The sequence below is a fragment of the Furipterus horrens genome, unplaced genomic scaffold (assembly GCF_987537825.1).
Source record: "Furipterus horrens unplaced genomic scaffold, mFurHor1.1.pri manual_scaffold_8, whole genome shotgun sequence".
NCBI classification, from domain to species: domain Eukaryota; kingdom Metazoa; phylum Chordata; class Mammalia; order Chiroptera; family Furipteridae; genus Furipterus; species Furipterus horrens.
Window position 1 is genome coordinate 48,537,510 of NW_028327178.1, and position 15,717 is coordinate 48,553,226.

General features: G+C 39.3%; 1 protein-coding gene across 1 annotated transcript in view; it reads right to left on the bottom strand.

The window, feature by feature from the left end:
* Positions 1-15,717, bottom strand: part of LAMA1 (laminin subunit alpha 1) — a 158,576-nt gene that overhangs the window by 38,237 nt on the left and 104,622 nt on the right. Inside the window, exons 42-47 of the mRNA XM_090285005.1 lie at positions 15,336-15,452; positions 13,471-13,653; positions 12,995-13,149; positions 2,497-2,640; positions 1,364-1,497; positions 405-555 (exon numbers count right to left, since the gene is read on the bottom strand). Of these exons, the coding sequence (XP_090141131.1) occupies positions 405-555; positions 1,364-1,497; positions 2,497-2,640; positions 12,995-13,149; positions 13,471-13,653; positions 15,336-15,452 (884 nt within the window). The remainder of the gene's footprint in view (positions 1-404; positions 556-1,363; positions 1,498-2,496; positions 2,641-12,994; positions 13,150-13,470; positions 13,654-15,335; positions 15,453-15,717) is intronic.

Consider the following 15,717-nt stretch of genomic DNA (forward strand, 5'->3'; position numbering starts at 1 on the left):
TCATTAAACACTGGTTAATACAATTCTACCACTAGAGTTACAATACAGACAAAGGAACTTTATAGAAACTAATGTGGAATACTGAATTTCTTGTTTCATCATTGGAAGAGAAACCCAAATCACAAAATAAATCATGGACTTCTTTTCCATTTATACTATTTATTAAGCATGATCCTTTATGCTACAAAACCAACCCAATTCTACAGATAAACTGTCAATAAGCAAAATAAGAGAAGCAAAAATGTCTTCATATGCCTAGGATATATTCAACAATTTAATTATATTAATTTTTATTGAAATATATTTGACATGTAACATTGCTTAAATTTAAATATTAAATTACTATACAAGTAAAATCAGCCAATCAGTCATGTTCAGACATTTAGTCATGCTCATAATGTTACCTTGACTTGTCCCCCGAGTCCTCCAACAAACATTAGTGTTGAGTTGTTTACATCCAGAACATTAGCAGATCCTTGGGATTTACTTGTTTTTGGTGGTGGCTTCTGAGTTGCACTCATTTCCTTTACAGTCACTGAACCAATGTTTCCAAATCTAAGGGTCACAAAGAATGGCAAAAAGAACACTTCCAGAATTGCGAGTCAGCCACGTATGGACCATACATGTTTCATACCCAGCCTCCTTCTGCATCTCTCTCCGATCTCCACTCTGACAGCCCCAGCTCATCCCCCTGCTTCTAGGCTTTTCCAGCCCCCAGCTCTAATTTACTCTCCAAAATCTTGTAAAGCAGTTCTTCTAAGATACAAGTTTCATAATGGGTAATGAGTTAAACTATATTTGAAACTGTTTACTGCCTTTAATATGACCTATTTTTTATTGCTAGCAAACCAAAAGACAAAAATGCCTTGAAATAGCACACCGACAAAAAACCATAATGTTATAAAAAAGTAAAAAAAAAAAAAAAAGATGTCTAAAGCTGCTTAAGGGTAGTTATGTTTGTGGAGAGGCTTTATAAGGACGAATTTTGCTTTGTGTTTGAATTTTAAGAAAACACACTTCTCACCTGTATCCTGTCTTCTGTCTCTTCTGACCCCACCCAGAGCCAGCCACAGGGAATTTCTACCCTGCTGCACTTACTCCCATTTACTGGGCTGACTGCTCAGACCTGCATCTACCATTCTAAAGGAAACATAAGCTTTTAACTTTTTTCTTCTCTCACTGTTGGTTTTGGGAACAATGTTAAATTTCTTCTGTAATGAGAAAAACACCTCATTTCTAAGTAATTTTTCATTATAACCTAAATTCCTAGAAGTTTCAGACTATTATATGATGTTATAAACATGCAATTACTTATAAGATAGTTTTAAACAGAGAGCTTCTGGAAGAGAACTTTTTCTACTACCTGGTTATGTAGATACTGTGCCACCTGTTGTCATCAATCGGGAAGTCTGGAAATTCCAACCGTGCTGACCCAGAGCCCAGATCCCAAAGGAAGGCCACTTTCCCTCTTCTCATCTCCACTGCTAGGAAGTCAGACTGGGGTGCAGGGGCATGAGTTGGCATGAGTTTACAGGGCAGACTGCTTGCATGACTAATATAACACTTTAAATAATGAGTTCCTCCTACATAATTTTTTCTATTCATTAAAAAAGCAAAAATCAAAAAACTATCGTTTTTGTCTTTAACCCCACCCCCCATGCCCCAGAACCGAAGCATAACTCAGAGAATGAAGGCAGCGGCCACCCTTGGCCATTAGTGTTCACGGCCCTTGCACTGCATGGCCCTCCACTGTGCCTCCCATAAAATTCCCCAGGAACACTCATTGCAGGGGGAGGGTCACCCGCTGTCTTCAGGGAGCATGAAGGATGCCGCTGCACTTGTGGTGGCCCACTCTGAGAAGGTGATAAATGAATGTGAAATACACAGTAAGACAGAGCCGTGATGTGGGACATCAGAGGTTGCGTGTGTTTCATCCCTTAGCTCCTAAAAAGACATTTCCAGTAATATCTGTGCTTGTCCATATTTTCTCCCCTAACACAGACAAGGGTTCTGACCCATTCCCACTAGCACAGCCAAAGTTATTGATGACCTTCCATAGGGACTTGCCCTCCAGGAACCACTGGAATCTTGTTGAGTGGAAGAATCTGGGTGAAGCTTCAAACTGCGATACGCTTAGGGTGCACGCCTCCACTCCTGGTAACAGCCACCAAGATCGACTTTACAGACCCAAAGCTAACTCAGTGGCCACAGAGGTCACAGAAGGCAGTATAAAAAGTTCATCAAAGCCAGTTTGTGATTAAGATAGCAGCAGGAGAAACTTTTCCTTCTTCAATGTCACTTTCCTTCTCACAGGTATTAAATATGGTCATTTGTTTATTTTTAAGCTAATGCTACTGGTTTGGCAAAAGGTTAGTTCCCTTAGAAGAATGAGTGAATTCACCAAGAACCAATTGTATTTTCATCAAAAAATGTCAATTCAGAAAACATATGCATTCATAAGAGATTCACTATTGCTTTCTGCAGATCCATACTCACACTGGTGCTGCTACCAAGGTAGAAGAGAAGGTTATCAGGTTCACTTGTCTTAACATTTAGTGTTAAGGTATTATAGTTAGTTGAAGAAATTGGAGGCTGGTAAGCTCGGATACAATCTCTGTCTGCAGACACAGCAACTTTAATCTGCAGAGGAATAAAAAGTGTCCCAATCATTTAGTGACATGTGAGCAGTGCACCAGGAGTTACAAAACCCTCTTCCAAGATGGAGTTTCACTGTTGGGCAGGTTTCTTCCCTTGACAATATGTAATGCTTCACAGCGAGAAATCAGATGCTGATTAAATTAATTTTATTTGGTAAAGTACTTAAATATGAAAGTCAGTCTTGGGGTTTTAAAAGAGCACTTTATGTAGACAACTATCTCTGTCATGTGAGATTTAACTCCTTAAAGACAAGGAGCTTATCCAAATCACCTTGAAATTCTTACACCTGACACAGAAAGGATAGTGGATGGTCATTTGTCAAATCAATAGAGAAATAATCTATTTATTCTTTTTTAAAAAAATATGCTTTATTATGCTGTTACAGTTGTCCCAATTTCTTTTCCCTTTGTTCCCCTCGACCCAGTGACCCTCTTCCCTTCAGTTGTCCCCCGCCCCTTAGTCCATGCCCATTGGTTGTGCATATAGTTCTTCTCAACATCTTCCTGTCTACTCCACTCCCTCCTACTATGCTTCTTAATTTCTGTACCATCTCTCTCCCTTTCCCCGCCTTCAACCTCCTCACTGACCTCCCCCCAAAATGTTCCCCATACCTACAATTCTTTTGCCACTCTCATTGCCTACTTAGTTTGCCTTTGTTTGATTCCCTAACTTCTGTTGTTGGTTGTTGTGATAGTTTTCATTTTAATGTTCATAGTTTTGATCCTCTTTCTCCTAAACAAGTCCCTTTAACATTTCATGTAACAGTGGTTTGGATCTGATGAACTCCTTCAGTTTTACTTTGCCCTGGAAGCACTTTCTCTGCCTTTCTATACTGAATGACATCTTCGCTGGATAGAGTAATCATGATTGTAGGCTTTTGCTTTTCATTACTTTGAATATTTCTTGCCAGTCCCTTCTTGCCTGCAGAGTTTCTTTTGAGAAATCAGCTGACAGTCTTTTTTTTTTTTTTTTTTTGGTTTTTCAATTACAGTTGTCCCATTTTCCCCCCATTTCTCTCCCCCACCCAGCCCACCCCTTCTCCCACAATCATATCCCTCCCCTTTGTCCATGTCCATGAGTCATTTATACACGTTCTTTGACTAAACCCTTCCCTTACTTATCCCCCTTCTCTACCTCCCCCCTCCCCCCTATTGACTGCTATTCTGCTCTTTGTTCTATTTAGTTCTTTCGTTTGTGTTGTTCTTTAGTTTCCTGTATTAGGTGATATCATATGGTATTTTTCTTTCTTTGCCTGGCTTATTTCACTAAGCATACTTCTCTCTAATTCCATCCATGTTGTCGCAAATGGCAGGAGTTCCTTCTTTCTTTCTGCTACATAGTATTCCATTGTGTAGATGTAGCACAGTTTTATGATCCACTCATCTACAGATGGGCATTTAGGCTGTTTCCAGCACTTAGCTATTGTAAACAGTGCTGCTATGAACATAGGGGTGCATAAGTTCTTTTGAATTAGGGTTTTAGGATTTTTCGGGTATAATCCTAGTAGTGGAATCGCTGGTTCAAAAGGCAGTTCCATTTTTAGTTTTTTGAGGTAATTCCATACTGTTTACCATAGTGGCTGCACCAGTCTGCATTCCCACCAACAGTGCAGTAGGGTTCCTGTTTCTCCACATCCTCGTCAGCACTTGTTGTTTGTTGATTTGTTGATGATGACCATTCTGACTGGTGTGAGGTGGTATCTCATTGTGGTTTTTATTTGCATCTCTCTGATGGCCAATGATGTTGAGTATTCTTTCATGTGTCTATAGACCTTCTGTATGTCCACTTCGGAGAAGTGTTTGTTCAGGTCCTTTGCCCATTTTTTAATTGGGTTGTTTGTTTTCTTGATGTTGAGTCATATAAGCTCTTTATATATTTTGGAGATCAATCCCTTATCTGATGTATCATTGGCAAATATGTGTTCGCACATGATTGGTTCCCTTTTCATCTTGCTGATGTTTTCTTTTGCTGAGCAGAAACTTTAGTTTGATGTAGTCCAATTTGTTTATTTTTTCCTTTATTCCTCTTGCCTTAGGAGATGTATCCATGAAGATATTGTTATGTGTGATATCTGAAATTTTCCTGCCTATGTTTCCCTCTAGGACTTTTATGGTGTCATGGCTTACATTTAAGTCTTTGATCCATCTTGAGTTTATTCTCATGTGTGGTGTAAGTTGGTGATCTAGTTTCATTTTTTTGCACGTCCCTGTCCAGTTCTCCCAGCACCATTTGTTAAAGAGGCTCTTCTCACTCCATTTTATGTTCCTTCCTCCTTTATCATATATTAGTTGACCATAGAGGCCTGGGTTTATTTCTGGACTCTCTATTCTGTTCCACTGATCTATAAGTCTGTTCTTATGCCAGTACCAGACTGTTTTGATCACAGTGGCTTTGCAGTATTGTTTGATATCTGGTGTTGTGATTCCTCCTGCTGTGTTCTTCTGTCTCAAGATTGCTTTTGCTATTTGGGGTCTTTTTTGGTTCCATCTGAATTTTTGGAGTATTTGTTCTAGGTCTGTAAAATATGTTGTTGGTATTTTAATAGGGATTGCATTGAATCTGTAAATTGCTTTGGGTAGTATGGCCATTTTGATGATGTTGATTCTTCCCATCCAAGAACATGGTATTTGCTTCCATTTATTTGTATCTTCCTTAATTTCCTTCTTCAATGTTATGTAATTTTCAGAGTACAGGTCTTTTATCTCTTTGGTTAAGTTTACTCCTAGGTACTTTATTTTTCTTTTTTTTTTTTCTTTTTTTTATTATTTTTTTTATTTTGGTTTTTCAATTACAGTTGTCCCCTTTTCCCCTAATTTCTCTCCCCCACCCAACCCACCCCCTCTCCCGCAATCATATCCCTCCCCGTTGTCCATGTCCATGAGTCTTTTATACAGGCTCTTTAATTAAACCCTTCCCTTACTTATCCCCCTTCTCTCCCCCTCCTGGTACTTTATTTTTCTTGTTGCTATAGTAAATGGTATTTTCTTTTTTTGTCTTTCTGATATTTTATTGTTGGTGTACAGAAATGCCTTAGATTTCTGTATAATTATTTTGTAACCTGCGATTTTGCCAAATTCACTAATTATATTGAGTAGTCTTTTAGTGGAGTTTATAGGATTTTCTAGGTATACTATAATGTCATCTGCATATAATGATAGTTTTACTTCTTCTTTCCAAATTTGGATGCCTTTTATTTCTTTTTCTTGTCTGATTGCTGTGGCTAGGACTTCCAACACTATGTTGAATAGGAGTGGAGAGAGTGGAGAGCCTTGTCTTGTTCCTGATTTCAGGTGGAATGCTTTCAGTTTTTGTCCATTGAGTATGATGTTGGCTTCAGGCATCTCATATATAGCCTTAATTATGTTAAGGAATGCTCCCTCTATTCCCATTTTGCTGAGTGTTTCATCATAAATGGGTGTTGTACTTTATCAAATGCTTTTTCTGCATCTATTGATATGATCATGTGATTTTTGTCTTTTATTTTGTTTAGGTGATGTATTATATTTATTGATTTGCGTATATTAAACCATCCTTGCATCCCTGGGATGAATCCCACTTGATCGTGGTGTATGATCTTTTTGATGTATTGTTGGATCCTGTTTGCCAATATTTTATTGAGAATTGTAGCATCTATGTTCATCAGTGATATTGGCCTGTAGTTTTCTTTCTTTGTTGTGTCTTGACCTGGTTTTGGGATTAGAGTTTGGGATTTTTTCCTCTTCTTGAATTTTTTGGAATAGTTTGAGGAGGGTAGGAGTTAGCTCTTTCCTAAATGTTTTGTAAAATTCACCTGTGAAGCCATTCGGTCCAGGGCTTTTGTGTGCAGGGAGATTTTGGATTACTGTTTCAATTTCCTTCTTTGTTATTGGTCTGTTGAGACTTTCTACTTCTTCTTTATTCAGTTTTGGAAGGTTATATGTTTCTAGAAATTTGTCCATTTCTTCTAGGTCATCAAATTTCTTGCCATACAGTTGTCTGTAGTAATTTCTTACTATCGTTTGTATTTCTGTGATATCAGTCGTGATTTGTCCTCTTTCATTTCTGATTTTGTTTATTTGGGTCTTCTCTCTTGTTTTCTTGATGAGCCTGGCTAGAGGCTTGTTGATTTTGTTTATTTTTTCAAAAACCAGCTCCTAGTTTTGTTGATCTTTTGGATTGTTTGTTTGGTCTCTATGTCATTTAATTCTGCTCTGATCTTGATGATTTCCTTCCTTCTACTTGCCCTAGGCTTTTTTGTTTGTTGTTCTAGTTCTTGTAGCTTTAGGGTTAGATTTTTTATTTGAGATTCTTCTATCCTTTTCAGGTATGCCTGTATTGCTATGAACTTCCCTCTTAGGACTGCTTTTGTTGTGTCCCATAGGTTTTGGGTTGTGTGTTCATTATCATTAGTTTCTAGAAATTTCTTGATTTCTTCTTTGATGTCATTGTTAACCCATTCATTATTTAATAGCATGTTATTCATTCTCCATGAGTTTGGGTGTCTTTGATTTTTTTTCTCTGAGGTTGATTTTTAGTTTCTAGGCATTATGGTCTGAAAAGATGCTTGATATGATTTCAATTTTCTTGAATTTGTTGAGGCTTGTTTTTTGTCCTATCATATGGTCTATCTTTGAAAATGTCCCATGTGCATTGGAAAAGAATATTTATTTTGCTTCTTTGGGGTGGAAAGTTCTATATATATCAGGTAAGTCCATGTGGTTTAGTGTGTTGTTCAATGCCTGTATATCCTTGGTGTTTCTTTGCTTCGATGATCTGTCTATTGTTGATAATGGAGTGTTGAAGTCCCCTACTATGAGTGTGTTGTTGTTGATATCCTTTTTGTGGTCTTCTAGTATTTTATTTGTGTATTTGGGTGCTCCTATGTTGGGTGCATATATGTTTATCAGTGTTATATCTTCTTGATGGATTGTTCCTTTAAGTATTATGAAATGTCCTTCTTTGTCTCTTTTTATTGCCCTTGCTTTGAAATCCGTTTTGTCTGATATGAGGACTGCTACCCTGGTTTTTTTTTTCCGGTCTGTTTGCTTGGAATATTTTTTTATATTCCTTTACTTTCAGTCTATGTAAATCTTTTGTTTTGAGGTGTGTTTCCTGTAGACAGCAGATATGTGGGTCCTGTTTTCTTATCCATTCCATTACCCTATGTCTTTTAATTGGAGCATTTAATCCATTTACATTTAAGGTTATTATTAACATGCATTTATTCATTTCCCTTTGTACCTCTGTTCCTCTCATTTTTTTTTTTCTTCTTTTTTCTTAGAACATTCCCTTTAGCATCTCTTGCCATGCTGGTTTGCTGGAGATGTATTCTTTTAGTCTTCCTTTGTCTGAGAAACTCCTTATTTCACCTTCCATTTTGAATGAGAGCCTTGCTGGGTAGAGTATTCTTGGTTGCAGGCCTTTGTTTTTCATTGCTTGAAATATTTTTGACCATTCCCTTCTGGCTTGTCATGTTTCTGTTGAGAAATCAGTCGATAGCCTTATCGGAGCTCCCTTGTATGTTATTTGCTGTTTTTCTCTTGCTGCTTTTAGGATTCTCTCTTTGTCTTGGAATGTTGCCATTTTAATTATGATGTGCCTTGGAGTGGGTTTTTGGGGGTTCCTTTTCATTGGAACTCTCTGCGCTTCCTGAACTTGTATAACTTTTTCTCTCATCAGGTTGGGGAAATTTTCTGTCACTATTTCTCCTACCAGTTTTTCAATTCCATGCTCCTTTTCTTCTCCCTCTCTTATTCCAATGATCCTGATATTACTTCTTCTCATGCTGTTCTGTAATTCCCTTACATCTTGTTCGTATTTTTTCAATCTTTTTTCATTTTGCTGTATTGTCTGTGAATTTTTCTCTACATTATCTTCTAACTCATTAATCTGCTCTTCTGCTTCATTTAGTCTGCTTTTGACTGATTCTACTGTGTTTTTCAGTTCAGAGATTGAATTCTTCATTTCTTCCTAGTTCTTGGTAATAGTTTCTATGTCTTTTTTATGCTGGTGTAGTTCTCTGTAAGTTCCCTGTAATTTTCTTGGAGCTGCTGGTAACTTCCTTGGAGGTTGTCATAGTTGATTTTAAGGTTGTCGAGTATATTGAGCTTCTTCAAGACCATTGTTTTGAATTCTGTGTCTGACATTTGGGCTATGTCTATTTCATCTACCTGTCTTTCTGGGGATTCCTCTTTTCTTCTCATTGAGAGGTTATTTCTGTGTCTTACCATGTTGGATTCTTCTTGCTTGTTTTTATTTTTGGGGGGTTGTCTGCTTTGACTTCCCACCTTTGTGGTATGAGATTCTTTATAGGAGATCTGAGGGTTTCAGTGGTGCAGTCTCTTTGATCTCCTGAGCCTGATGTTCTTGGGTTACCCTTTATGTCGTTTGTTTATGCTGTCTGGTTATATTTCAGATGCTGTTTGGTAGGATCTTTCTTCTTGCTCATTGATTGAGAGTCACTATATCCACTTTGTCTTGAGTTCTTTTGTGGAGATGCTGTTAAAACATAAACACATAGCCCAGGCAGGAGACCCACACCCTCAAAAATATCCCCACCCTCTATCCCGCTATCGTCAGCCAACGTATTAATATAAATGTAGAGAGATTAGAGCTTTTATACTATAGGAAGAATAGATAAGAGTTGTTTTTAGGGAGGAAAAATATGATTTATAAGAGACAGAATGATACATTGATAATGGTTGAGACTATGCAAGACAGTAGGTAATATTTACATTGTTAATAAAAATAGAAGAAAAGGATGGAAAAATGCAGAATATAGTAAGAAAGTGGGATTGTATAGTATTGGATTTATATAATAATTATATTCTATTTATTTAGAGTGAAAGGGAGGCTAAACTAGACACACAAACAAATAAACAACAATTAAAGAGGAAGGATGAGAAGGATAGATTATATGAAATGAATTAGAGATTTTTTTTTTTTTTAATGTCCCTTCCTCTCTTCTCTTTTTTCCCCTTTTTAAGGAAGGAAAAAAAATAAAATTTTTACTCAGTTCAGCCTTCGTGTGTCGTCTTCTTTTTCTGCATCCCCAGCTGGTCTAATGTGGAGGGTCAGAGGTTCTTGTTCCTTGCAGCAGTGGTGTGCGCCTGCGGTGGCTGGCATGGCGCGCTCCCTTGGCGCCTGCTGGAGCCAGCTGAGGTGCCTTTGCGTGCGTGCCCCTGCGCGCGCAGGGCGGCCTGAGAGCTTGCCTCAGGTCTGTCAAGCCCTGCTTCGGGAGTTGGTCTCTCGCCTCCCAAGGCGGGGTCCCAGACACTTAGGCACAGTGGAAGTGAGCGATTGGTGCCTATTGAAGCTGAGCCGAGGCGCACCCGTGCACACACAAGGTGGCCTGAGAGCTAGTCTCAGTCCCCCCGAGCTGAGCTCTGGGAGTTGGTCTCTCGCCTCTTAGGGCGGAGTCCTGGACACTTGTGCACAGTGGAAGTGAGCATCTATGAGTTGCTGCTGCCTGATGTTCCCGTGCCGCCGCCACCCGCAGTTCCGGCACCCGTCTGGGCGGGCACGAGCGGAGCCTGATCAAGTGGTCTGTGTTCCAGCCTAGGGCCTGGCGCCCACTGTAGCTGGCTAGGGGTGCCGGCGCACAGTCTTCTGCGTGTTCAGTGGGCCTTCCCTGTGCCAGTTGGGGCACTGATCTTATGTTTGTTGGGGAGTGTCCGAGGGGCACCTGGACTCTCGGGTCGCGCACCTGGGCCAGTGAATGAGGGCACTTCCCTATGCGGGCCCGTGCAACCCAAGGGGAGGGTTGGGGAGTGGACGAGTGAACCTCTGTGCCTGCGCTCCTCAAGAATGTCCTACCACCCCCAAACTTTCCACCCCTCTCCACAGTCCACAAGAGAAAAATATAAAGGAGAATTATGTTCTCACTTGCACAGCAGTATGCTGTCTCCTGTCCTTCAGCGCCAATGCCACTTGGTCGAGTCCCGTCTCTGCCAGTGGGCAGAGATCCGCTCTCCTCTCCACTCCTCTCTGGAGAAGCCTGCAGTCACCAAAAACCTTTGTGTACTTCCAGCCGCAACTTGGGCAGCCACCCCATTCAGGAATCCCGTTTCGTTCCTTTTTCCTCTGCTATCCTCACTAAACAGGTTGTTCTCAGATGGTTTTTCTCTAATCCAGCAGTGCCAAGGCTTGACTCCTGCCCAGCCGACAGTCTTAATCGGACCCCTTTGTATGTAATTCTCTTCTTCTCTCTTGCTGCTTTTAAGATTCTTTATCCTTAATTTTTGACATTTTGATTATAATGTGTCTTGGTGTGGTTCTCCCTCGGTCCAGTTTGCTTGGAACTCTGTGCTTCCTGGACCTGTAAGTCTATTTCCTTCCCCAAGTTAGGGAAGTTCTGCTTCATTATTTTTTCACATAATTTTTCAATTTCTAGTTCTTTTTCTTCACCTTATGGCAACCCTATGATTTGAATGCTGGCCTGCTTATAGCTGTCTGATAAGTTTCTGAGCCTCTCCTCATTTTCCTCACTTTCATTCCCTGTTTCCGACTGGTTGACTGTTTGTTCCTTCCCTATGTTCCAATTTGTTGATTTGATCCCTGGTTTTCTTTTGCTCACCACTAGTTTCATATCTGTTTTTGTTCATTTCAGCAGGACTAGCCTTTATTCCTTCCCCATCTTCTTTAAGATCTGCTGTTAGGTCTGTAAGCATTTTTATAAGCGAAGCTCTGAACTGTGCCTCAGAAAGATTTCCTATCTGTTGATCCATTAGATTAGATATTTACTGTCTGGTCAGCTGTGTGACTGGGATCTCTATCATGATCTGTGCCATCCTGACAGTTTTGTGTTTACCTTTGCTTCTTCGGCAGGGATACCGCACCTCCTATGCTATAGGGGGCAGAGCCCCGTGCATTCATCACAACTGGCTGACCCTTCTCACCACGCTGTGGCATTTTCTGTGGGCATAGGGGTCCAAGATGGATTCCTGCCATTCACTCTCCGCTGAGAGACCGGGAGCTTCCTTTTCCATCCCGATGCCCTCTGGGCCTCACAGTCCAAGGCAATGGGGGTCTGCTTTCCCCAGCATTGGAATTGCAAGTTGATGGGTCTGGTCTCCATCCAGGGGCGCTTCTTGCGTCCCCTTAAATACGCGTGTCATGCTTACTGCTCTCCCACCACCATTACCGCTGCTGCCGCTGCCAGCACAGCTTGACCTCTCCGCCCTGGCTTCGCCCCTCCTACCTGTCCAGATGAGCACCACTTCTTTAAAACTTCATATGTTGGACTTCCATTTATTTTCTGGAACTTCTGGTTATTTCTGGTTTTGCGGTAGTTATATTCCTTTTTAGTTGTGGAGGGAGATGGAGCATGTCAGTCTAGGCCTCCATCTTGGCTGGAAGTCTCTATTTATTCTTTTAGCAAATATTTATAGAGCAAACATTACAGTACTACATATTTCTCTAAGTAATTATTTGTATATCTAGCTTATTTTAATTTGAAAGAGTATAAATTTGTATTGAGAGCATTTGGAGCCATTCGCTGGGCTTACATTTATTTGGTGACTGTAACCAAAACAGATGGAAGCTGGAGGTCATGTAAACCCACGGCCCTTTTGCAGTAGTGAGGTCACTTGTGGAGAGAGGGTGTCAAAGAGCTCAGAACTCCTTTATCTTGACTGAAAAACTTTAGGTGGCTAAACACGAGACCAGAGGTCACATTCATCCTCCATAAGTCCCCAGTAGTGTGACAATTGCATATTTTCTTGAACATCTTATCTCCCTGACACACTTATCCTTCAGTGCATAGCCAATGCCATGTACTATGGATGGGATGGTTAGAAAACATTTTCTCAAGTTTGTGCTTCTCTGAGTGTCAAGAGTTTTATGTATTTAGTGACCTGAATGTGTGCAGCATTTCTACATATACAAATGGTTATGTCAGACTCCTAGAGGATGGGCCCAGACTACCCAAACATCCTGAAGAATACTTGGGTTATTAAAACTTACTTGGTAAAATGATGGCAATAACACTATAGGCCACTAATGAAACGTAGAGTGATGTCAACCCTTAGACAACCATTAGCTAGTAGTTATGAATATATAAAGCTAGGCTACAATTACATATCTCCATAAAGACATGAAGATCTCTTTGCTAACAACATTTTAAAACATGTATCAATGCAGATCAAAGAAAATGAGACTAATTAAATATACTTAAATAAACATATTTAAGACAGGCTAGGAGGAATCTGGGACTATTGAGAATGGGTCAGCAGACATTCTCAGGGACCCAGTGTGACAGAAAGCCATTTCTACAGGAATTTTCTGAGACTTGGGGTTACCGAGAGCCTCAGCCAGGTGGTGCTGGGTGGTACTGACAGCAACCGGGCCCCATACTCACAGAAGCTGCTTGTTTCCGGGCCTGACTGATCAGCAGTTTAATTTCTGACAGGTTTCTGCTCAGGTTCTCTTCTAATATCTTCAAAGGCTTCAACCGATCAAATAAAAGGTTGGCTTGTGTTTCCACATCTTTAACTTTTCTTCCAGCTAACAGACCTAACAAATATAAAGTGGCAAGAAAGTTGGCAGGGTTTTAGTGAAGGACACAAAACAATGAACTGGTCAATACTAATGGCACTGGATAAAGAAGAATATCCTAATTATCAAATCCTTGAAATTTTGGTACATATGTAAAAAGTGCACCAGCACCGTGCATTACCAAAGGCCTTTCTCTTTCTTTATAAATGCAAATACAGATGTTAGTGCACTTTTATTTTGGGGGGAATGCTGTTTGTGAACAAGGCACCATTGTGCACTTGGCAAGCTCAAAATCACACGATGCCGATTTTCTTAATGGAAAGGGAGATTGTGACATACTGGTCATTGAGGAATCCCAGAGAAGTTCATTTGTTTCCCATAATGTAGCATTGACCCTGGACAGGTCCATCGATGCATTCAACAGCTTCTGACTCAACCCTACAACATTCTTTAGCATGCTCGCAGCGCTCTGATTGGCAGACATGGCCACCTCTTTGATTCTGGTTCCTTTGTCTCTGACACCTGAAATAAATTCATATGCAAGCATACACACCATAAAATGAGACTTCTTTTTAATGGCAACATTAAGGCTGCTTGTCATATGCTCTACTGCTCCCTTTTAGGGATAAATGAAATAATTTTTGGTAAAATTTCACTGTATTCAAATGTGATTTCAATACACATGAGACAATAAAAGCAGCTGCTAATTGTCATGCTCAGGATATTACATATTAAAACACTAAACTTCTTATTTTGGTATTTTTTTCTACAACTCCATCTTCATAGTCATTAAACACATTCTTCAAATCATCCCATGTCAGAAGAAGGTTTGGGAATTTAAATGTGCAGGTGGGATTGACCTGTCTCAGGCTAGAGGAAGTGGTACTTTTTTCACTACATCAACTGGCTGCTAGATATGATACCAGAAACAAGACTAAATGGTCACTTACAATAAACTAGAATTTAGTTTTTCTAAAAAATCTGGATGATGATTTTATTTTAAAAAGGGACTAGTATTCATTTTTAAAGTTTTTAATCACAAATGGGGCAAATATTAACACTAGGAGAAGCTGGATAAAGAATATATGGGTATTCCTTTTATTCTTTTTTACAACTTTTCTGCAAGTTTGAAATTATTTCCAAATAAAAAAACATATTTTTAAGTGTTTAATCAAGATACACCATGTGTCTTCAGAAAAAGAGGGAGAGGAAGAAACATCCAGGTCAGAAAATGTTCCACTGATTTAAGGTAAGAAGTCCAAAGTGCCCCAAACCCAGCTCCCCAAGGTAATCTGCGTGCTTATAAGGTGAACCAGCATATAGAAATTTAGAGATATTTGGGCACCTTGTAAGGCTTTTTTAAAAAGTTCTTATTGAGAAAAAGAGAGAAGGTTGAGAGAATGTAAGTAACATACCAGAGCACAGTTCATTTGTATTACACTTTTAAAAAGTTATCCTATTTAAAATTTTAATGAATACTGCATTTCCAAACCATCAATATTAAAATGATCTATTTTAGAATGCTTTATTACCTCATGAAGGAAGACTGCCAAGCAAGAATTTTTAAATTTCCTACATTTATAATGACTCTAACACTCTCAAAGCAAGAACATTCCAGCTTTTTTACTTGCTGACTTCTTTGAATGACACTTCTTTCACTTAAGGGATGTGACAAGCTCATTTTTAAAATCATTTTTATTTTTAAATTTATTTTTATTGTATTTTTCCCATTAACATTTATTCCTCTTATACCTACCTTGCCCCCGCAATCACCACACTGCTGTCCATGTCCATGAATCCTTTTTCCTTTTTGCTCCATCCCTCCACACCCTAAGACCATCCCCTCCAGAGCTGTCAGCCTGCTCTCTCTGAATCTGTCTATTTTGCTTGTTAGTTCAGTTTGTTCATTAGATTCCACAAGCCCATTTTAAAGTAAATAATCAATATGGTAGCATAAAAACTCTAAGACTTTGTTTTCAGAGTATAATTCTAGTATTTCAATTCAGGTGTTTTGAATTTTGAATTTATTAAAAAATAGTGATCTTTACTTCCAAGTCATATTTCTTGGCAAGTAAAAACTATCAATCCTGGTCTCATTTCCAGCGAGGGTTCTTAATCAGACCTGAGGCAGGACTTCCTTGTGTTCATGCCTAATGGCTTTGCAATGAGAAGACATTAATTAAATCAACCCTCTTTCCACTTACCTTCAGGAATTGCTCTAAGTATTAAGAGTGATTCATTGGTCTGCCTAGTAATTTTACCAGCATTTTCTTGAAATGTGTTTGCCGTACTTTTCAGTTCTCTCAGTTCCAATGTGATACCTATTTAAAGGGGAAAAAGTGTTCCCTTTCAGCCTAAGTGAGTTTTCTTCATCACTTTGACCCATCTACAGATTGACAGCTTTCTACAGAGAACTTCCCCAATACTGAAAGTTTTTCCAGTAACACTTAGCATCCCTGATTATAAAAATTCCATTTTTAGCTTGCTTGACCATTTTTCTACTTTGCTTGTTGCCCTTCTCACTAATACGTCTTCTTAAATTGCATGTCCAATTTGATTAGAACCCAGCTCAAGGTAGAGAACTGT